A 22130-nucleotide genomic window follows, 5' to 3' on the forward strand; every position below is an offset into this window, starting at 1 on the left:
ATTCGTATTGCGAGGTACGTAATTAACTCGATCGGGGTGTAAAAGAAATAAAAACCAAATATAACATACACGATAAATTTATTTACAAAATTAAGTAACAGTGACAATAGGCCGCTTGAGCCCCTGCCTTGTGCGCCGGCGCTTGTCACGCGTGCGTCGCTCGGCCGTCGCGTCGCGGAACAGCTGCTCGCTGTCCGCCGCCTCTGCCTCGCGCTGCAACCACTGGAGAGCGTGCACGTTGTAGCCCACCATGTCCTGGAATTATAGAATAACGAAGGTTACAAAGTTTGGACACAATTCAACCCTTTGCGAGAGACTGGTGTGTAAACAAAGATAATCCTTGTTTAATAGATCACCAGACCTCCAGCATGTTTTATACAGACCGTAAATTGGATGTGGAATATGAATTTTACACTATGATCAAGATTGTTTAGAATAGTTGTGCAAGTGTAAGGTAGCAAAACCACAGAAAAGTGACAATTTAGCCCTTCATTGAAAAATTGTAGGCTATGTATGTACCTATGTAAAGACAACAACTACAACAGCCATACGAATTTCCCCAAGCGAAGATTTAATGTTATATCATGTGCTTGAGCAAGAGCTGGTTGGCCACGAGCGGCGCGTGGTGCACTTTGAGCAGGAATATAGCGAGGCGACAGAACAACTCCGCGTTGTCACCAGGATTTTGAACTTCAACTCTTCAGCATAAGACTCAAAATCCATTGAGCGTTACTTTGTTGTTACTCACCCTAAGCTCGCCGAGCCTCATAGCCGCCTTAGCTTGAATCTGGATCATGTGCTTGAGCAAGCGCTGGTTGGCCACAAGCGGTGCGTGGTGCACTTTGAGCAGGAATATAGCGAGGCGACAGAACAACTCCGCGTTGTCACCAGGATTTTGAACTTCAACTCTTCAGCATAAGACTCAAAATCCATTGAGCGTTACTTTGTTGTTACTCACCCTAAGCTCGCCGAGCCTCATAGCCGCCTTAGCTTGAATCTGGATCATGTGCTTGAGCAAGCGCTGGTTGGCCACAAGCGGTGCGTGGTGCACTTTGAGCAGGAATATAGCGAGGCGACAGAACAACTCCGCGTTGTCACCAGGATTTTGAACTTCAACTCTTCAGCATAAGACTCAAAATCCATTGAGCGTTACTTTGTTGTTACTCACCCTAAGCTCGCCGAGCCTCATAGCCGCCTTAGCTTGAATCTGGATCATGTGCTTGAGCAAGCGCTGGTTGGCCACGAGCGGTGCGTGGTGCACTTTGAGCAGGAATATGGCGAGACGACAGAATAATTCAGCGTTGTCGCCTCGGTCGAGGAGTTTGGGCAGCATGCGGACTATTTGACACGCTGCACTGAAGGGTAAGAGCAGGAGGGCTTCTTCGAGATCGCTGTAGGTAAGAAAGAATAAGTTAAAATTAGTTAGTTTAGTATTAGTTCCTCTGTGGTTGAGGATTCCGGGTGAAGCTCGTTTCCACCTTCGGCCTGATCATCACTTACCATCAGGTGAGATACTGGCCAAGAGCTTCCTCTTTGTTGATAAAATAAAATAAAATAATTAACTAAATGGAGATTACATCATCAGTCAGTCAATATATACTTATTGTGTACTGTCAAAAAGTTTGTAATAAATACCTACCTATTTTATGACTGTGTAAGGCCCAGAACAGACGGTAAAACGCAACTGCAATGAAACTGCAACTGCTTGTTACTTATGAGTTGCATCTAAGTTTCTGCCATAGCGTCAACTGACCAAATTCAGAAGCAGCACATCAGTCTATTATTTTTTGTAGTAAATTCACCCCTATTAAAACTACATATAATACCCATAGTGGATAGTGGGACCGACGACATCATAAAGGTAGGAGGAAGTCGCTGGACGCAGGCCTCTCAGCGCGAATGTAGAAATGTAGTCTCAGTTGTCAGGCTGAGTAGCACCACCTTACCTTAACCGTAATTATAACCATGACCGATGTATGTAGAAAGTATTGAATATTGATGTTTTTTGTATGGAGTTGGACAGACTTTTGACGATTGTTATAGTTAAAGTAAGATGGTGCAACCCAGCCTAAGACTCACCTAGAGCGGATCTTCTTGACAGTCTCGGCGAGGAAGTCTTCAGCGCTATAACAGTTGTATGCGAGCATAAGCGCGGGCGGCTGGACCGTCTGCCCGGGCGCCGCCGCCGCTTCCTTCTTGTACTCCGCGCCTATCGTCAGGCACTCCAGGATCGAGTCCGCCTGGAACGTGTAATAGCTTTTATGATAACTGTAATAGTGACAACAGATATAGTCTGGCCCGGGAGCACGTAGAATTTTGTCCAATGACCCCAAGCTACCCATCCTTATCGCTCGCGCGTAATTATGGGTCATTGGACAAAATTCTACGTGCTCCCGGACCAGACTATAGTCGACTTCATAAAGAAGGCGCTGCATGCAGGCCGCTGCCAACCGGCCAAACCGTAAATTATTGGGGGAGAATTATGTTCGGCAGTCTACGTCCTGTAGCTGAAACGATAATGATGATAACGCAATTTTTAACGGGATCGAGTCCGCCTGTACCATCCGAAATCGCTTTTGTGCTTAGTGTGATGAGATATAAAATGCCTTATCGTTCACCCATAAAGAAAATGCTAGTGTAACTTACCGCTTTTTCAGCTCCGATCGTTTTTTTCGTGGGCATATTCAGTCCCGGAAGACCGGGCACAGGAGCCTGAAAGAAAAAATAGTTTGTTATTACAATCAACGCAAGAAATTTTTATGCAGTTAGAAGAGAGGAGTATCTCGCGAAATCTTAGTAAAGTGCCACACATTTACTGAGACTCGAGGAAAAGTTTGAGGATATCATCCACTTATTGTTTAATGCATTTTTTTATATCTTTGGAGAATTTCACACAATTATTTATTTGAATCTTATAGTTACTTAATTAACATTGGTATACTTGTATGTATCGCTCGAAGCTATGAAGGAAAATAAATAAACACAACCCCCTTACGTCGTATAGGTAGGTAAAAAAATAACAACATACGTGTGTGTCTCCCGTAGCCAGGCCTTCCTCCTGCTCGTCAGTATCTCCCAGCACGAGCGGTTCATCAGTTCGCGCGTACAACCGCAGCGCGCGGTCCGTCCCGCACGACGCCACGTGTAATCCACCCGCGCCCACGCTCACGCCGTGGCATTCGCCTGCGTGGCCCTGGGAACATGGAGCTAGTGTTTATGTGCCGTAAGACTCATTTTTATTTGCTGACGCTCAATGGGAGAATCTTTCGACATTTTTGGTATGTTATAAAGCAATGAGATTTCTGGCGGTAGATGCCGCACGACGCCACGTGTAATCCACCCGCGCCGCGCCCACGCTTACGCCGTGGCACTCGCCTGCGTGGCCCTGGGAATATGGAGCTAATGTTTATGTGCCGTAAGACTCATTTTAACTTGCTCAAATACGCTACTACGCTAGTGTGGGGGAAACAATATTTCAAAATTTTTTGCAATAAGTTTCGTGCATGACGCCACGTATAATGCACCTGCGCCCACGCTTACGCCGTGGCACTCGCCTGCGTGGCCCTGGGAATATTGAGCTAGAGTTTATACAGCGTAAGAGTCATTTTTATTTGCTGACGCTCAATAGCAGAATCTTTCAACATTATCGTATGTTATAAAGCAATGAGATTTCTCGCGGTAGATGCCGCGGACGCCACGTGAAGCCCGCCTGCGCCCACGCTTACGCCGTGGCACTCGCCTGCGTGGCCCTGGGAACATGGAGCTACTGTTTATATGCCGTAAGAGTCATTTTAACTTGGCAAGAAGTTCTGGACGTTATAAAGCAATAAGATTTTATGCGTTCCGCGGCGCTCGACGCCAAATGCAGCCCTAGAACTTGCCTGCGTAGCTTTGGAGGAAAAAAGAACTAATGTTTATGTGGCGTAAAAGTCATTTTAACTTACTGACGTGAGAACATTATCAAAAAATCACATGCTAAACTTACATTGAGGGTGATGATGTTGTCATACGTGTCAGCATCCCACTGTTTAACTTTGCCGTCTTTGGACGTCGTGAAGAAGTAGTGTGTGCTCGGCACAAACTGTAGTGACGTCACGGAGTCGTTGTGCGCGAATATTGACTTGTGGCAGTCGCCGAAGTCCATGCCCCATATCTTGACGTTGCGGTCGGCTGAACCGGTCGCGATGATGTTTGAGTCGTAGCTGATGTCTAGGCAGTGGACGGGGAGCTTGTGTCCGTATAAAGAAAGGTAGAACTGAAATCAAATTCAAAATGTATACCTTAGCATTTTCAAAATAAATTCAAATTCTTTCTTTCTGTTTGAACCAAATAAACAATTTTTCTTTCTTTCTTTCTTTCTTTCTTTAGGTAGAATGATGATTACCTTAAAACTGTCAAGGAAAAATATTTTGACTGTGGAATCTAGCAAGCCGACAGCTATGAATTTGTTGTTTGGGCTAATTTTCACACACAATACTGATTCCTCCAGTTCCAATGTTCTCGTGTGTAGGAGTGATAGAACCTGAAAATAAACATGAATCACTTAATGACAAGAAACATAACTGCATAAAAATTTTTCTAAATAAAAATATGTGTGGTTTACCTTAGCTTTTGACTCGCCAGTAGGGTCTTCAATAAGTTCGAATTGCCACAACTTTACTGTTTTGTCACCTCCGCCTGAGTAACAGCCCAACTGCAAATAGAAATATACAGTTCAAACTATTTTGTTCAACTGAAAAAAAGGTTGCTTCGCATGCTGGGCAACTGTTCTGAGTGTTCTGTATTCATAACTACCTATTCTATAAAAAAAAAATACAGGACGTTCTGTCCTCAACAAAAAAAAAATGGTAAAAAACATTAGTCTAGCGCGTACCTGTCTTAGGGAGGGCGCTAAGTAGACATTATAGCTACTTTCGATATAACGTTTATGCGTCGCCCACACTTACCATGTCAGGCGTGAGTCCCACACAGCTACACGAGTTCTCGTGCGCTGGTATCTGTTCCAATATCCGACCGGCGCCTACATCAACTACGAGGAGCGGGCCGTCCGCGCAGCCTACCAACGCGTGTCTATCGCCGGACTTTAATGGCTAGTATCTATATGACGTTGATGCGTCCCCACACTTACCATGTCAGGCGTGAGTCCCACACAACTGCAAGAGTTCTCATGCGCTGGGATCTGTTCCAATATCCGACCGGCGCCTACATGAACTACGAGGAGCGAACCGTCCGCGCAGCCCACTAGCGCGTGTCTATCGCCGGACTTTAATGGCTACTATCAATATGACGTTGATGCGTTCCCCACACTTACCATGTCAGGCGTGAGTCCCACACAGCTACAAGAGTTCTCGTGCGCTGGTATCTGTTCCAATATCCGACCGGCGCCTACATCAACTACGAGGAGCGAGCCGTCCGCGCAGCCCACTAGCGCATTTCTGTCGCCAGGCTTTGGCTACTATCAATATGACGTTGATGCGTCCCCCACACTTACCATGTCAGGCGTGAGTCCCACAAAGCTACACGAATTCTCGTGCGCTGGTATCTGTTCCAGTATTCTTCCGGCGCCTACATCAACTACGAGGAGCGAGCCGTCCGCGCAGCCTACCAACGCATGTCTGTCGCCGGGCGCGAAACAAGCGCTCATGGGGCGACCGCACGGCACTGGGATAGTGCGAAGGCAGGTTTGATTCGGCCTGTGTTGAAATTGAAAGCATGATAATGGTGAATACAGGGTGAAGTTTATCAATGTACGTGGTTGACGCAATCAGAAACTATAAGAAACGTACATACACAATAGTAACGCACAAGCAATCGATTTTGAATTTTAAGTTCTGAGATGAACGATTTCATTTGAAAAATACATTTTCGTTACAAGGAATGTATCAGTCTAATAGTGTCGCTCAGCGACAGTCGTTGTATCGATCAAACTTTACGAAGGAAATTGAACACAAAAAAAGAATAAGGTATCCTACATAAAAAATATAACATGAAATTGTCATAATATTAATTAAAATACCATGAAAAAATAATAACTTACCGGTTCCATAACTTGATAGAATCTGCAGAGGCCGAAAGTACTGCTAAATTGTCGGAGCTGATGGCTACAGTTAGTGGGTCTTTCTGGTGTCCAGGTAACGTAATTTGTTTCAAACATTTCACTGCAAACATTTAAGCAAGGTAAATAAGATACTAACATTCTTAAATTAAGTTGCTTTTAATACAGACACAGTAATCTTTACCTTCCTGACCCTCGTCCATTTTCAAGCTATGTAGATCGACAGAATTGTTAGCCAACGTGACGCCGACTCTCACTTCCCCGGTAGTTCCCACCAGAACCGACGCGGACTTTATTTTCGCGCCTAATTTCACTGACGACAACCTTCGGACTTCATCTGAGAGAGTCAGAATTTCAGCTACTTCTGTTGCTTCAGGTTCTATCTCGCCTTTTTCTTTGAGTTTCCTGAATTGTGAAAATATTACACATACATTACATTGTCTGTGGTAATAGTGCCATCATTAAAGAAGTAATGTATGCCAGTTACAAGTTATGACAGTAAAAAAATATTTGGGGTCTTTAAAAAGAAATTTAATACAAATCAACTCACGCCAGTTTCTTCCTTTGTTTCTTTACACGTTTATCCATCCTAGCTTTAGCTTCCTCATCTGAACAGAAGGAAAATAGTTCGAGCAGGGAGTCAGTTCCAAAGCAGGCGAGTACACTTTGTCCCAGGTCTGTGTTCAGGCCGACTACGCGGCCTTTGCCTCCGCGGACGAGAGTGCCCACTTGGTGGCATTGTAGTACCTGAAAAATCCCATAGAAATAAGAATAAATAAATAATGTTGGACATGTTACAGTGCACCATTTATGTCCCAAATCAAGCACAGGTATCTGACAAATAAACATATTTCGATATTTAAAAAAATATGTAAAAAAATGACAGATAAAAAAAAAAATTCTATGATTTTATTTTAAGTATGAGTAAATCAGGCACATTTTCTGGAAGAGCAATAATGATAACTTGCATTTGAGTAGATTCTACTTATCAGTAACATAGATAAAATACTTACAGAAGAATCTTCAACTTCATCTGTCTCTTCTAACTTGACAATTTCCAGCTGTTGGGCAAGCTTGTTCTCATCTTTCACATCGCTGGTCCAGTTCAGTTTCCACACCCTGAGTTCCTGGTCCACAGTGCCTGTCACTAGGTACCTCTCTTCTTTCAGTAATACTGCAGACCACACCTTAAAAATAAACACATGCAATATAGTTTTGAATGAAGTCAAAAAATTTATGTTGATAATGAAGTATCAATATTTTTGGCTGTTTTAAAAAGTGAGGCCATTAAACTCATCATTTAAATAAATATTAAAAACAGAAAATTGTCTAACAGGACTAATTAAAAAACATAGAATACAGAGTTTAAATTTACTCCAACACCCATGTATTTCAATGTTAACTTACCTCCATTTGATGGCCTCCTAATGTTTTGAAGCAATGCTTAGTTTCAATGTCCCAGAACTTGACAAATGTGTCTTTTGAGGAGCTTACAATGCAGTTCTTTCCATTGATGAAGAGGACACTTGTCACAATACCCTTGTGCCCACTAAACCTGGCTATACCTGTCTCAGACACAACATCCCACAGGATGACCTCAGTATCCTGTTACAAAAATAAAATAATTTAATGTATCTTGGTACCATTTAAGCACATTTAATAAGACTTTATTACAATAAATTAGATAAAATTTGTATTAACAAATACTAAAGTGATACCTTAGATCCAGATACCAATCTATGTCCATGCTCGTCATACTGTAGACAGGTAACAGCTGACTTGTGTCCAGCAAACACACACACCACTTCATTGTTTGTTAGCTCAAACACATTTATGTTGCCGTCCACGTATCCCACCGCCATATGATTCCCAGTGGGACTCGCAGCTATCTGGGAAACTACCACATTCTCTCCTGGCAGCACTTGAGCCTAAAATACCACGAAATTATAAAGTAAAAGTGACACTGTAGTTTTAAGTTTGGGTAACGTGTTTTATGCTCAATACGTTATGTTAACTCAACACTAAGATCCTTACCTTCTCCCCCAGTCTCATATCCCAGATAACAACATGTTCACAAGCACCGACAGCCAAATATCGTCCACTTATTCCATTTAGAGACACATGTGTACAGTTACAATCGGCACTGGCTATAACATTGAAAGTACCACTTGGAGCATATCGCAAATATTGCTTTGTGAGACCCATTGTTATGTTTAATTAATGTTTTATAATTCAAGTAACCACAAAACCAAAAAATAATCACATGAAGCACATGTTGATGTTTTGGAAAATGACAGGCGAGGCAGAAGGGGGGGTGCGCGGAGGGATCGATCGGTGACAGTTATACTTTTTAATTTTTGTCTGGCATTATGTTCATCTGCCACATTGTCACCATCATGGAATTTTTTCAACCGCTTTTGAAATTGAGTAAATCAAGGCTGAGTCACGGCTGAGTTGAGTATTATTGCTCTTTCATATTATCTACATGTGCTCTGTGAAATCTACGATGTCATTTTGTTTTTACGGGTGGAATTTCAATTTTCTCACGAGGAAAATGAAAAAGATCCCACCGAGCCATGTTGTAGTGGCCAAATGATTATGTGCCGAGCCATGAACTTAAGAGTGATTTATGAAAAACGTGTCGCTTTTTTTTTGTCTGTGCTGTCATGGTGGCACGGTCTTGATTTTTGTAGTTTTAAAATTAAATAAATCTAATTAGACTGCTCGTAGACGCGTTACAGTGAAATTACAACATTCAAGAATTATTTGTAGATTAAATCTTAATCTCGTTCTCCTATAGTACAAGACTTCCATCAGGTTATTATGTTACTCAACAAAACCAGGTTTATTGTTTTTCTAGTTGATCCAACGTGATGCCCCCTGCCTGAGTGATTTTTTATTTATTTCGGACTGTGCAGTTAATAATTTACATCGTTTTTGCAGACTTGTGGGATTTAACAATCGATCCCGAAAGAGCAATATGGAAGGTAACTCCACGTCGGATATAGTAATTCTGAGCGGCAATTCGCACCCGGAGCTTGCGGAATTGATTGCTAAGTGAGTCTTGAATGCTATTACTGGTGCGCCACTTGCCACTACTCTATAACTCAGAGGACATTTTGTATGTAGAGGTTAAATTGTTTGACCTTATTTTGTAGGTTCCAATTTTTCCATGGAATAGCTCCTCTATTATTATTGCACACGTGTTCCCTGACGTATCGTTTATGATTGTTTGTATGTCATGAAACTAATAAAAAAATTCTTCTCCATTTCATTTTCTCATATAAATTTATAATATTTTTTTAGCCGGCTCGGAGTCCGCAAAGGAGGATGCTCGGTGTATCACAAAACAAACAGGGAGACAATGGTGGAGATTGCAGACTCCATACGTGGGAAGAATATTTACATAGTACAAACTGGTACAAAGTGAGTAAAATTTCCAATGTTTATTTGTAAAATGTAACTGAATTCACATTTCTTCACAATCAATTACTATATGATATTGCGTTGGCTTTTTTTTCTAGTACTATCAACACAATATAGTGGAATTACTGTTTTCAAATATTTTGTAGGTATTTCAGTACTACAAAATAGTAGTACAAAATGTCACTAGTTTATTACAGCTACTGTTTCATTTCAAAGAACTGAAACAAAACAACTGCATTCCTAGTCAATGATGTGTTTGTTGTTACATTGTTGATTGAATGTTTCTTGGTAGTAGGTAATCAAAATACTGTATGTACTTTCATAACAAAAACAATATTATTGTTGCAACTTAATTTCCAATTGGAATTCATTTACAACAGTAAGAAAACATTTTTAATGACTTACTTTACTTTCAGAGATGTGAACAATAACATAATGGAACTACTGATCATGGCATATGCCTGCAAGACTTCTTCAGCAAGATCTATTGTTGGTGTCATTCCATATTTGCCATACAGCAAGCAGTGCAAAATGAGGAAGCGTGGATGCATTGTCACTAAGCTCCTCGCGAAGATGATGTGCAAGTCAGGCCTGACCCACATAATCACTATGGACCTGCACCAGAAAGAGATTCAGGGCTTTTATGAGTGTCCAGTGGACAATTTGAGGGCTTCTCCGTTCTTGCTTCAGTACATTCAAGAAAGTGTAAGTATTGTGTTTTGACTTTATTGTAAGTAAGTCATTTAATTTTGCTTATTCAAAAGAAACAAATGTTTGACTGTGTGTTCCTAAAAGTGAAGCTGGATGATCAGACGTTTTTGACATGAGGGTAGACTGAAATGTACTTGAATAAAAAAATGTAGTTTTATTTATTTAAATTACTAAAGAAAGCTCATTTACGATATTTTTATCACTGTTTGTTTTCACAGATTCCTGACTATCGGAATTCGGTAATCGTCGCCCGCAACCCAGGATCGGCTAAAAAGGCAACCTCATACGCTGAGCGTCTCCGTCTCGCCATAGCCGTCATTCACGGCGAACAAAAGGAGGCCGAGAGCGACGAAGTGGACGGCCGGTATTCCCCGCCGTGTATTCCGAGGTAAAAACACCTTAGTACAATCGACGTCAAAAATGTCCCTACTGTAAAATCTACACCATTTCATACAGAACAAAGTGAAATATTTAAGATATTTTTTATGTCAACTGTACATGTGAAAAGTACCTTAATAGCTAGACTCCAACCTGAAATACTTAAAGATAACCTTCCTAGAAAATGAGATTAGTTAAATAAAATGTATGTACATATGCTATCTACAAAATTGTGTCAACAATCAACAAGTCTCGATGCCCTCAAAACTTGGCAACAACAACAAATTTTTATTCAGAACATTCACCTCTTTCCGTGTTTATGTTACGAAAGATCCAAACAAATTGCAGACTGCAAATAAATATGCATACAACAATGCATAAATGGAACTAAATTCTGAATAAAATACTTTTATGGCCCTCCCATTAAGTTTTTTATATGTAAAATCCTTTTTATTTGTATTCATCAGCTTGAAAACTGCTTAATAATAAATGTTTTGTTTTTCAGTGTCGACAGGTCGCGCACTATGGACGTGTCGGTGGGAGTGCCGGTGCACCCCGCCAAGGAGAAGCCGCCAATCAACGTCGTCGGAGATGTAGGCGGGAGAATAGCCATTATGGTGGTATGTATTGATTTAGCTGATTTTTAATTAGTATTTTGAAGATATAGCAAACTCGCCTCTATTATTTCACCGATAAGATGTTATTTGACTTTAATTTCATGTAATTAAATCCTTATAAAATGCTAGCTGATCCAGCAAACGTTAAGCACCTGTATGACAAATAGTTTACGTCCTATGCTCAGAATCACGGAGGAGTTTTGTTACAAAAACTGATAGGAGAATACATTTGATGTACAAAATATTTACGCAATCTAAACTTCTTCAGGATGACATGATAGACGACGTCCAATCGTTCGTCGCCGCCGCCGAAGTGCTGAAGGAGTGCGGCGCCTACAAGATATACGTGCTGGCGACGCACGGTCTGCTTTCATCCGATGCGCCTCGGCTTATCGAGGACTCGCCTATCGACGAGGTCGTCGTCACCAACACGGTGCCCCACGAGCTCCAGAAGATGCAGTGCAACAAGATCAAGACCATCGACATATCAGTCCTACTCAGCGAGGCCATCCGACGCATCCACAACAAAGAATCCATGTCATATCTCTTCAAAAACGTCACCCTCGAAGATTAATCCGGTTCAAGTATTTCTAAGTATTATTTTAAGTATTATATCCTTGTTAGTTTCTATAACCATAGCCAGCATTACTTTTCCCATGGCATACGCCACTTGAGGCATATGGATTTCTAAGTAAGGATAGTTTTATGATTCCCTTATCGCATTATTCCGTGTTAGCTAGCTGATAATTTAATGTTTGTGTAATTAACAAGTGGTAGCGGTTATCCAGCAAGTACGCAGGTTGTTGTGAACAAATAAGTTGTATGGAAATTAACAATTATACTTTCAAGTTGTGTATGTATGTGCTTTTAGTTGCCGATTAGAAATATGTGTACCTATATTATGGTGGTATGTTTACTTTAAACAGATTACGTAACAGTTCTAAGGATTCAATTAAGCATTTTTCAGATGATCCACCTGAAAGCATTTTAATTTACATCCATTTGTGAAACAGTGTTCAGTCATTAATCGACATTCTTTGTCACAGATTTTATCATTTAAAAAGCATGTTTTTTTAGTCCAAACTTAAGTATACAATCATTGTAAAGGCTAGGAGAGCAAAGCTCAAGAATAATTTGACCAATACTTTATTACGATTTTATAACAGAATTTCAGATCTGTGACGAAGATTGCACCAGTCATGTTATATTATGTGTACTGTTATGTACACAGTCATTTAAAACACCTTTGTACCTTTAAGGGTTATTGAATATTTGTTGTTTGTAAAGAGAATCTGTATTTTATTAATGTTTATTGATAAATTGTCCAAAGCTTTGTGAATAACGAATATGTGACTGTATATATCTTAAACTTGAATATTTACACAAAGTAACTGTATAGTGTATCAGTAGTCATAAAATGCTATTATAATAAATCGTTTTGTGGCATAATTTGTTTTTATTTTTTAATTATTCTCAATTTTTTTTTGTGCCGAAGGGACTGAAAACATTTTTAATCTTAAAAATCTACGAAAGCCACACTTTTTACCGATCAGACGTTACTTAGGTCCAGAAGTTCCAGAACCCAGATGTACATAAAATTTTTGTGAGTATTCTAACAAGGAGTAAATGAAAAACAAATGTATAAAGTACACACTGCAACATGCACTGCACTGTACTGCATACTTAAGCCCAAAACGGGAGATTTTTTATGAAGAAAAATATCTCTGAAACATTAATAATTTTATTTATTATAGTATTTTTGTCTATATGGTCATGCATCATTACCTACTCATTGGTCTAAAAAAATAAAAAACCAACCGAATTGAGAACCTCCTCTTTTTGTTGAAGTCGGTTAATTAATTTTGGCACGGTCTATTGGCTCCGTGCACGATTACAGCGCCAACTAGCGTCCACAACTTTGTGGGCTCTGTCACATTGACATTTAGGTCGTATATTTGTGAAAAAATATCGAAATGAAAAAATAACAAATATTTTCAACTAATAAATTGTTGTGATACCACGATTTGGGTGGAAAAAAGGTTTTGAAATCATTTTGGTCATTCAAATCAAATGAGGTAAGTCCAAAAAGTGTGTTTAATTTTGATTGTGTCAGGGTTTGTTTACTTCATTTATAGTTGTAGTTTTACAGTAAAACAAAAAGAAAAAGCTACTTTAACGGTTTCATTATATAACAGTAAATATATTTAAATGTTTCTGTATCGCTAGTAATAAATTAAATATCGTTTTCAGATCGAAATGAGTATCGTTTTGAAGACCGGGTTTGTGAGAGTTACAATATCAAATTCCAACCACAAACCGTATTTAAAGGAAAGTTGTTGGTATTGGCTGGACAAGTCCGAGATGTAGAAGAATTAAGAACAAAACAAGGGCAGAGTTCAATAATTCACGCTCTCATCATAAGGCAAACATCTGTGCACAACAACTACTGTGACTCATTTTTGTACTACCACGTTGTATAGTTTAGTTATTTCCAAATTGTAAACGGCTATTAAAACAGCCCTATCGAAATACAGTCCACTCTTTTATTTAAGTTCCCAGTAGGACCCTTTTCATGCGATTAATTAATGATATTAAAATGTATTATGTAGAATCGCTTTGCCATTGACAGATACATCTGATGACAGAGCTAACATTATTTCTACTTTTGACCACCATGAGCGCTGCGATAGATTATGTCCCCCCCACCTAGTACTTCGCACCCAGCGAATATGGGATATGGGACACCCTGTAAATAATTTTCACAACAACCTAAGGTTAACCCTTAATCGAATTCAATTTTTAAGAGATAAATACTCTATGGATAAAATTAATAATAATTCGTGGCTAGACGCAATGCGCGAGAGCCAAAGAAGAAAAAAAAAAGAGTGGTTACTGAAAATAAAAACAGATCGAGACTTTTAGGTTTTTGTTTGTGGTGTCTTTTAGGCATAAATCTAATTTCTTTGGCCCTAATTTCCTTGTTTTCCGTGGCATAAAATGGCATAGGAAATTATAAAAGACCATTTTTAATTCGGCGTAGTCAAATTTTGAGTATTTCTTTAATGGAATAAGTTTGAAATTTACATTTTAAGAAATGGGTATCAGAATAGATATAGAACAACTTGTTTTTAACTCTTAACTCAATCTACTGTATTTATCTTCCTTAGTTGTGTAAAAAGGTCGTAATGATACAATATTCATTGGTATGTTTGCTTGCGAAGGTACACAAAAATGGGTCGAACAAAAAAAAAGCAAACCACAGAAGAAAACTATATATAACTTTGTTTCTAAAATGAATTATGACACCCCTTTTAGAATTATTAGCTTAGTTTTTGCTACTTAATGCAATGGGAAACTAAAAATAGTTAAAAACAAAAGAATATTTCGTACCAAGGAAATTAGGCAAAATTGACCATTTTTGGCGAAATACCCTTTTGCGGTGGGAAATAATGTCCCTTTATTCATAACAGAATACAAAGTTTCATTAAAGTGGGCAATTATTTTCCATTGTTCAGTAGGTAATTATTACAGTTGACATTATTATAGAAATTATGGCGGTTGCTATAATGTTAATGTAGCCTATTATATTTTGTATCACTGCTGTTGCTCCAGGGTTGAGTTAAGTATTGGAGATGTCGAAATTTCGGGGTGGTCGAGTTGTTCTAGGGGTCGGGTTGTTGTAGAAGTCGAGTTGTCGTAGGGCTGAGTTGTCATGGACTCGAGTTGACTGGGTCTGGTTGTCGTAGGGGTTAAGTTATCATGGGGTTGAGTTGACTGGGTCAAGTTGTCCGGGTTGAGTTGTATCGGAGTCGAGTTAGTTGTCGTAGAACTGTTTGACAGTTTTTTATCCATCGGCAGCGTGGGGAAGCTACCATCATTACACATGTCACCTTTACAGCATGTTATATTCCTCTGGCCCGCAAAACGCTTCCTGCAAATGAGTTAAGTCAATGTCATTATCACCTTAAGGAGTTTTATGGGGTTCTAAACTGAAACTGACCCTCCAACTACCCTCAAGACTAAACTCACCTCGGGCCGAATGAATGACACGTGAACTCGTGTTCACTGGAGGTAGAGCAGCCACGTGACTGCTGTAAGACACCGTCTAATGTGAGCACCGTTGCCTTATAGCAGTACAGCCCATCATCGCACACGCTCAGAGTGTCCGCCGCGCAGTCCACGGACTTACAATTGTGGCATTTGTATAGTGTTTCGGACCTGGAAAACGGATGGACTCTATTGCCTAAACTTAAAAAATCATTCAATGTCAATAATTTCAGCCTAAATACCGGCCTTTTGTGAAGCTGTGTGTATTGTGGATGACGTCCACTGGACGCAGCGCTATGTGAATTCATACAAAGCAAACCAAAATCCGGCATTGCAGTGCGTCCGGCATGGGCCAATCAATCACGAGTGCTTTTATGCTTATACACTGGATTCTTTTACAAAGTTTTGGGTTATTTAGGCTCCTCAAATAGAAAATACCTACTACAGACAGTTATATTTGTTCTGAATAATAATGTTCTGCTACCTCAGAAATGACCACAATTTGGGTGTGTTGTTGCGATGGACCACCATGTTATCAAATATTTTCTGTTCATCAAGACGATTGTCTGTAGACTGGGTGGTGCTGAGTGTCGTATCATCTACATTCAGCACATCCACACCATGGATACCTGAGGGAGGAGATAGGTAGGTATTACTTATTTTTTTAGTTTAACGTTAACCACTTGTACAATATTTTTATAAGAAAAAAAAATTCGCTTCATTTAATGTTATGTAGCCCATTAAACTGTGCTTTAATTGTCCATAAGTCAGCCAGCACGCAGTGTTTAATTACCTATATTGCCATGTTTTGCTAACTGCTGTAAGAATGTAGGCCTATTCTGTAGTAGGTACTGTAAATATACGCGGACCAAATTACTTACCTCTACAAATATTTATAAATAAATAAAATGAGTATAAATATCCCAATACAATGCAAGCCATTATTTTGAAATTAGATCACTGGAAAAAACTACTCATAAACTTAATTGTGTTGTTCAACACGATATTAACTGTATTATTTTTGAACTAGGTACCGTACTACTCACAGATATGTGTGTGGTACTACTAATTTCATAATAATAAGAGATAACACTATCAACAATGGTCTTGTTGGCCTTGATATTCAAATTATTTTGTGTTATAATATGTGTAGGTAGGCGTTTCCGTTGTTATTTCTTTGACTTGTAATCCGCTAGCATTTTCCCATACAAATTGTTGCAAGATACGAGCTTTTTCTGTGCCTATTCCTTGTACTCATGCATGACTCTGAAATATTAGCTATTTACCTACTTTACTTCAAATATATTTTGATTGGAAGACCCCCGAATTAATTAAAGACGCCAAGTACATTATTTCGATTAATTAACTTAAAAAAATATTTAGAATTAATTGAATGAAATTCAAATTGCGAAAAATCTTAGAATTAGAACAAACATATTAGGGGTTAAATCGATAGGTGAGAACTTGAGAGCCTCGCTCGGCTTGATATCGGAAACAACCTGTATAATCTTGACACTCCGATTTTTTTGACTGACGACTGCTCTGTGAATTTGACAAGGTATGTCATAATCAGCTGTGGTTTCCCCAAAATCCAAATGAGCTGAGGTTGAGTCCAAAAATCTAAAATAACATTGAATTATGTAATTTGGTTTATGTCGCATAATAACATAGCTTTCGGCTGTAATTTTTGCGATTCCAGTTTGTAGTGTTCATTTAGATATTATAAAAAAAAAATAGTTTATAGGTTATAAAAGTTATCATCAAAATGAAAATACTCCAAAACATACTATCTGCTTCTAAATGTTCTTGGATGTGGTCATGTAAACGATTTCATAGTAGTAAAAATGTTTTGAAATTGAGTGAGCGTGGCATGTACCAAGACATGTTTCCTAACAATGCTGCGTAAGTTTGTTTATAAAAAGTTTTATGAACTTTAATTTTACCCCTGGTCATGCTTCATTTACAAACATCAAAAAAATATTAACTTTTCAGAAATGAGATAATCGATCTAGTATGTAAATCCCCACAATGTGTCTATGCTGGTTTTGACCCAACAGCAAACAGTCTGCATGTTGGTAACCTGCTTGTGATCATAAACCTTTTGCACTGGCAACGTGGGGGTCACAATGTTATTGCACTGGTGAGTAAATATTCATAAAGTACCATGTAAAAAAATACCAACAGCCAGTCAACCTAAATTAATTGCATACCTGATTTCAGTTGGGCGGTGCAACTGGACACATAGGTGACCCCAGTGGGAAAACTTCAGACAGAGTTGCATTGCAAAGTGAAACCATTCAACAGAATATTATTGGAATCAAGAAAAACCTTGAAACAGTATTTGAGAACCACCAAAAATATATTTGGTCAAAAGAAGAATCAAAACTTCAACCAATTAGGTAACAAAATGTAAACCATAATGGAAGTTCCATTTGTAAGATTCCAGTCTCATCCATACAGCATTTTTTTATAATTATTTTCAGTTATTTTTATTATTAAAATATATTTTTTCTGCTCCTACCAGGATAGTCAACAATGAAAGTTGGTACAGAAACATAGATTCAATACAGTTTGTAAGCGAAATTGGCCGCAACTTCAGAATGGGGACCATGCTGCTAAAACATAGTGTTCAAACTCGAATAAATTCTGAAGTTGGTATGAGCTTCACCGAGTTTGCCTATCAGGTCTTCCAATCTTATGACTGGTTGCATTTATTAAAGGAATACGATTGTAGATTTCAGGTAAGTGTTCTTATTCATTTATGAACTACATAGTAAAGGACATTGTCAGAAACCGCCTTAGATTCCTGGGCACATCAGTAAAGTATCAAAATTAATCTCTTACTTTTTGAATACTTAAATATTAATTAGATTGTAACGGACACTTGAGGATTAGAAAATGAAATAATAAAAGTCTTTTATATGTATTCCATAATACTATGACGATATCCGGACATTTTAGGGCGTGGCCTGCTCCATATCCTATGAAGTTCCATAATTTGTGTCGATAAAATCTATGTAAAATCGGCACAAGGCAATGCCGTACTTCATTGTTAGGAATCCATGTAATAGTGATGTTGACTGCGGTCATCATAGACAATAAGATACCGATCTTGTAAATACAGTCTAATTTTTTAGAAATCAGCAGAAATGTCATCAAAAATGGCCAACTGACATAAAAATATTTTTAGTCTGTGAACTAGTGATGCGACAAAACCTCTCGTTAATCGCGAAGTGAAATTATTGTAGTACTTGCGTATCATCGCCGGGTGATCGTCAAAATACTAAAAATATGCAACAAAGTCGCAACATTGAATGTGAACTGATTATGAAATTTTCGAGAACAGGAAACAAACTGTATGCACAGATGTAATCAAAAAACACACTGGACAGTAAAACAATCAATAATATCCGTAAAGTTATTAAACTTCAAATAGTTGCAAAATTCTTTTATTTTATTTAATTATGTAGGAAAATAAGCAATGGAACAATACGTAAGCATAATTGCATAAAAAAGTTAAATAATTTCGTTTAAATAAAACCGACTAAAAATTAAACTGACTCCGAAAAAGTATACACTAAAAGTCGAAAAATAATTTTACGTTATCTCCAATATTGTCGAAGTTATCGCTGGAAAACTAAACAAAGTATCGTAAATTTTTTATTTAAAATTAATCAGTAATCGGAATAAGTGAATACTTAAAATAATATCGATTAAATTTACAGATTATTGTCTATGACTCACAGGTTACAGCACTGATGTGGCAGAGACAAGTCATAGACAATATGGAGATAACACATGATTTTAAACGTCAAGTCAATTTGACAAGTCTCACAAATTTTCATCTTCCACGTATTTTGCTAAAATATTTGTTTCAAAGATTGATTTCAAACTTGTTTAAACGTGAAAATAAAGTTGGTTTCATGGGCTTGTTAAATAATGTGTATGATAATATGAACACCTAAGTGATTATGGTGTAATTGTGTATGAAAGTGTTTGTTTACATCTCTGCTGGATTCTAAAAAATCAAGGTATAAATTAAATCGTCCAAATTGCTACAGTATGACTAGATTTTAATTAAAAGTTAAAAATATATTGCACGATACTACAAGAAGCTATCTAATGTGTCCAACTGGTCGAAGGTCATGAATAAAATAAAAAGAATTGTGATCATAACACTGATATAGACAATGACAACAATATGGGATCATCTTTAATATATCTGTAACAGTTTCAAAATCCGATGAAAAATCCAATGCCGCTTAAAGTGAGAGAAATGTCTAAAGTTGTAATAGAATTGAAAGTTTTATTCGCTCAAAATGCTTATAACAATAATTGGTAATACATTTCAAATATTAAGTATAGCCTGACCAGGAACATAAAAACCCTGGCATAGAGGCGCGTCAATTGCATTTGATAGTGCAACACTGAGTACAGTCGTACCTGTGTTAAATTAATAGGCTAACTTTATGTATCAGGATTCAGGATTACGGGCTAATTTGATATTTTCATGAATTAACGAAAAAATATTATTATAGGTAACCTGGTTTAAATAAATTAAATGAAAACATCAATCGAGCTAGTAGGATTTATTTTATTATTCATCAATAATCAAATTCAGAACTTGAATATTCAACTGCAATGTCTGCTCATGAACGCTTCAAACTCGGTACTTCTTTCCCAATTCCATAAAATTCAACACTTAGAAAGTGACAAAAAACTTTAAAATAGGTAGTTGAAACAAACCACAGCTAATTTTCATAGTGGACTGTACTATACGATAAACATGTCAGTCAATTTGACACCCTTGTCGGAAAAATTATTCAATGAAAATATTGTCCGAACCCTTAGTATTTCTCTTCGACAAATACTTTAACACATTGTGAACCACTTTTCTTTCACGACTATGAAAAGATTTTAGCAATTTAATTCACAAAATCAATTGCGCACATTTAAAATAAAGTTTGTTTACACTTTGACAGCAATAGACTGACATGCAAGGTGACATGACAATGAAGTTTTCAGTTACTGTTGCCATTAAAAGAAATTAGTACCATTAGTTTTCCGCAACATGGCGAGGGTTTTTATGTTCCTGGTCAGGCTATACCTTTATAATGTATCGATAGAACCAAAATGATGTCCTCTTAGCTTGGAAAGGGAAACCCAGGATTGGGGGAGCGCTCCAGGCAATTTTCAGAACATTTCATAGGTGGTAGTAAATAATATTTATTTTATTATTAAAATTGAATATTTTGATATTGATAAAATTGAATATATCTTTCGATTCAAATACCGAATATTTTTCAATCGATAATAATAATCGAGAATTGTTAATAATATTCAATTAAAAGTTGTTCAATCCCTAGTCATGCATAGACTAAGACGGTAACCATGGAGATAGTTAGTTTGGTAAGTCACGTGTTAAATGTCAAGAGTGGAAAGTAAACATAGGATTCATGTTATTTATTTACGTGCAAAATGTAAGTAAGTAAATCATAAAAGTGGAACGCCGAGCTATTTCCAAAACCCGTCTAATATTATAATACAATTTGGCTGCGACAACTACAATACAGAACATCTCCCAAATCGAAGTGCATAAAATAATATAATACAATACTAGTAAGTAAGAGGTTATGATAACAATATTGCTATCAATAAGTTTATAGAATTGGTCCGCCAGGAATAATTGTTCTTACATAAAGATTTGTGTCATTTAGAACCTAGAAAGTATTTTTTCGGCACTGTTGATCTAACGGCGAACAATGTATGGAGAACGAACATTGTCCTTTCTATTAGAGTTGTAGAGACTAAAAAAATATTTTTGTACAGATTGGTGGAAGTGACCAGATGGGAAATATTAGTGCAGGTCATGAGTTAATCAGTAGAACAGCCAAACAGGATGTTTATGGTAAGTCTGACTCTGAAAACTTTTAGATATCAAAGATATTTCATAGTTTCATATTTCTGTTTGAGCCAAGGAAGTTCTGATTTGATTTTCTTTTGCAGGTCTAACACTACCACTTGTGACCACCGAAGAAGGCGACAAATTTGGAAAATCTGCTGGCAATGCTATTTGGTTGGATGCACAAAAGACTAGCCCATTCGGCTTATACCAGTTTTTCATCAGAACCAAAGATTCAGAAGTGGAAAAACTATTGAAACTGTTCTCATTTTATAGTTTAGGAGAAATTAAGGATATCATGTTCAAACATCAACAACACCCAGAGCAAAGATATCCTCAGACATGTTTAGCTGACCAGTTGACCACTTTGGTCCATGGAAGTAAGGATTAGCAAATACTTGAAATTAATTGCGTCATTGTGCCCATAATAGGTGCTTACATAATAATGTTTATTTTCAGAGGAAGGTTTAGAGCAAGCATTACGAGCGACAGACGCGATATACAGTAAGGATGTGAAATCACTAGTAGCATTGAGTTCAACTGAATTGGAACAAGTGTTTAGTGGAGCTCCTATTGTTACCCTTCTGTTATCGCCAGGAATTACTGTACTGGAACTGGGAATGAAGGCCAATTGCTTCCCTACAGAAAGTAAGAATAAGTTATATTCTGTAATGCTATAAATAAATGATTACATAAGGTCAATTAGGCATACTCTGCCAGTTAACCTTTGGATTAAGTATTGTTTTTCTAATATATTGTGTATTAAATAATACATTTTAGAATATCTGTTTGTTTCAGGTGATGCCATTAGAATAATTGAAGCAGGTGGTTTTTACATAAATCACCAGAGAATAAAGAAAATAGAGGAAGTTATAACACAATCTGCTCACATTCTACCCAATTTAACATCTTTACTTAGAGTTGGAAAACGAAATTATTATATTGTTAAGTGGCAGACATAAATGTTTTAAAAACTATTTCTTGTTTTAATAGC

General features: G+C 37.7%; 4 protein-coding genes and 1 long non-coding RNA gene across 6 annotated transcripts; 3 read left to right on the forward strand and 2 right to left on the reverse strand.

The window, feature by feature from the left end:
- Window positions 1-61: 61 nt before the first annotated feature.
- Window positions 62-8346, reverse strand: LOC135074471 (WD repeat-containing protein 3). Its single transcript, XM_063968761.1, has 16 exons — window positions 8090-8346; window positions 7774-7983; window positions 7463-7660; window positions 7069-7242; window positions 6606-6802; window positions 6240-6460; window positions 6038-6158; window positions 5492-5693; window positions 4604-4693; window positions 4385-4522; window positions 3986-4255; window positions 3029-3193; window positions 2647-2712; window positions 2080-2240; window positions 749-1391; window positions 62-255 (listed from the first exon to the last, which is right to left on the reverse strand). The coding sequence occupies exons 1-15, from the start codon at window positions 8258-8260 to the stop codon at window positions 1133-1135; spliced, it is 2643 nt and encodes an 880-aa protein (XP_063824831.1). The 5' UTR covers window positions 8261-8346; the 3' UTR covers window positions 62-255; window positions 749-1132.
- Window positions 8347-8688: 342 nt separating this feature from the next.
- LOC135074472 (phosphoribosyl pyrophosphate synthase-associated protein 2) lies at window positions 8689-12636 on the forward strand. 2 transcript variants are annotated; one of them, XM_063968762.1, is made up of 7 exons: window positions 8689-8898; window positions 8999-9112; window positions 9362-9481; window positions 9898-10186; window positions 10411-10580; window positions 11076-11190; window positions 11456-12636. In XM_063968762.1, exons 1-7 carry the CDS (start codon window positions 8879-8881, stop codon window positions 11759-11761), a joined length of 1134 nt encoding a protein of 377 aa, XP_063824832.1. In that variant the 5' UTR covers window positions 8689-8878; the 3' UTR covers window positions 11762-12636. The 2 variants fall into 2 exon arrangements, with proteins under 2 accessions (XP_063824832.1, XP_063824833.1); XM_063968763.1 differs by having other exon boundaries at window positions 8689-8872.
- A 425-nt stretch (window positions 12637-13061) lies between these two features.
- LOC135074473 (uncharacterized) lies at window positions 13062-14000 on the forward strand. Its single transcript, XR_010257853.1, has 2 exons — window positions 13062-13262; window positions 13438-14000. It is a non-coding gene; the product is annotated as an uncharacterized LOC135074473 (long non-coding RNA).
- Window positions 14001-14038: 38 nt separating this feature from the next.
- LOC135074943 (uncharacterized) lies at window positions 14039-16285 on the reverse strand. The gene is made up of 4 exons (XM_063969308.1): window positions 16116-16285; window positions 15719-15863; window positions 15217-15405; window positions 14039-15118 (listed from the first exon to the last, which is right to left on the reverse strand). The coding sequence occupies exons 1-4, from the start codon at window positions 16174-16176 to the stop codon at window positions 14782-14784; spliced, it is 732 nt and encodes a 243-aa protein (XP_063825378.1). The 5' UTR covers window positions 16177-16285; the 3' UTR covers window positions 14039-14781.
- A 513-nt stretch (window positions 16286-16798) lies between these two features.
- LOC135074474 (tyrosine--tRNA ligase, mitochondrial) lies at window positions 16799-22113 on the forward strand. The gene is made up of 8 exons (XM_063968764.1): window positions 16799-17136; window positions 17227-17374; window positions 17455-17633; window positions 17759-17975; window positions 21064-21142; window positions 21241-21516; window positions 21596-21784; window positions 21935-22113. The coding sequence occupies exons 1-8, from the start codon at window positions 17000-17002 to the stop codon at window positions 22096-22098; spliced, it is 1389 nt and encodes a 462-aa protein (XP_063824834.1). The 5' UTR covers window positions 16799-16999; the 3' UTR covers window positions 22099-22113.
- Window positions 22114-22130: the final 17 nt, after the last annotated feature.

This window comes from Ostrinia nubilalis, chromosome 9 (genome assembly GCF_963855985.1).
Source record: "Ostrinia nubilalis chromosome 9, ilOstNubi1.1, whole genome shotgun sequence".
Lineage (NCBI taxonomy): Eukaryota > Metazoa > Arthropoda > Insecta > Lepidoptera > Crambidae > Ostrinia > Ostrinia nubilalis.

Coding starts and splice junctions, on each gene's coding strand:
- LOC135074943 (XM_063969308.1), bottom strand. CDS start 16,176: ATGGCTTGCATTGTATTGGGATATTTATACTCATTTTATTTATTTATA. Junction 15,406..15,718: donor AAATTGTGGTCATTTCTGAG/GTAGCAGAACAT, acceptor TCCGTTTTCCAG/GTCCGAAACACTATACAAAT. Junction 15,119..15,216: donor TGTCATTCATTCGGCCCGAG/GTGAGTTTAGTC, acceptor ACTCATTTGCAG/GAAGCGTTTTGCGGGCCAGA.
- LOC135074471 (XM_063968761.1), bottom strand. CDS start 8,260: ATGGGTCTCACAAAGCAATATTTGCGATATGCTCCAAGTGGTACTTTC. Junction 4,256..4,384: donor TTTTCCTTGACAGTTTTAAG/GTAATCATCATT, acceptor ATTTGATTTCAG/TTCTACCTTTCTTTATACGG. Junction 2,241..2,646: donor CGATCGGAGCTGAAAAAGCG/GTAAGTTACACT, acceptor TACACGTTCCAG/GCGGACTCGATCCTGGAGTG.
- LOC135074474 (XM_063968764.1), top strand. CDS start 17,000: ATGAAAATACTCCAAAACATACTATCTGCTTCTAAATGTTCTTGGATG. Junction 17,634..17,758: donor TCAAAACTTCAACCAATTAG/GTAACAAAATGT, acceptor TGCTCCTACCAG/GATAGTCAACAATGAAAGTT. Junction 21,785..21,934: donor CAATTGCTTCCCTACAGAAA/GTAAGAATAAGT, acceptor TGTTTGTTTCAG/GTGATGCCATTAGAATAATT.
- LOC135074472 (XM_063968762.1), top strand. CDS start 8,879: ATGTTACTCAACAAAACCAG. Junction 9,113..9,361: donor CTTGCGGAATTGATTGCTAA/GTGAGTCTTGAA, acceptor ATATTTTTTTAG/CCGGCTCGGAGTCCGCAAAG. Junction 11,191..11,455: donor GGAGAATAGCCATTATGGTG/GTATGTATTGAT, acceptor AAACTTCTTCAG/GATGACATGATAGACGACGT.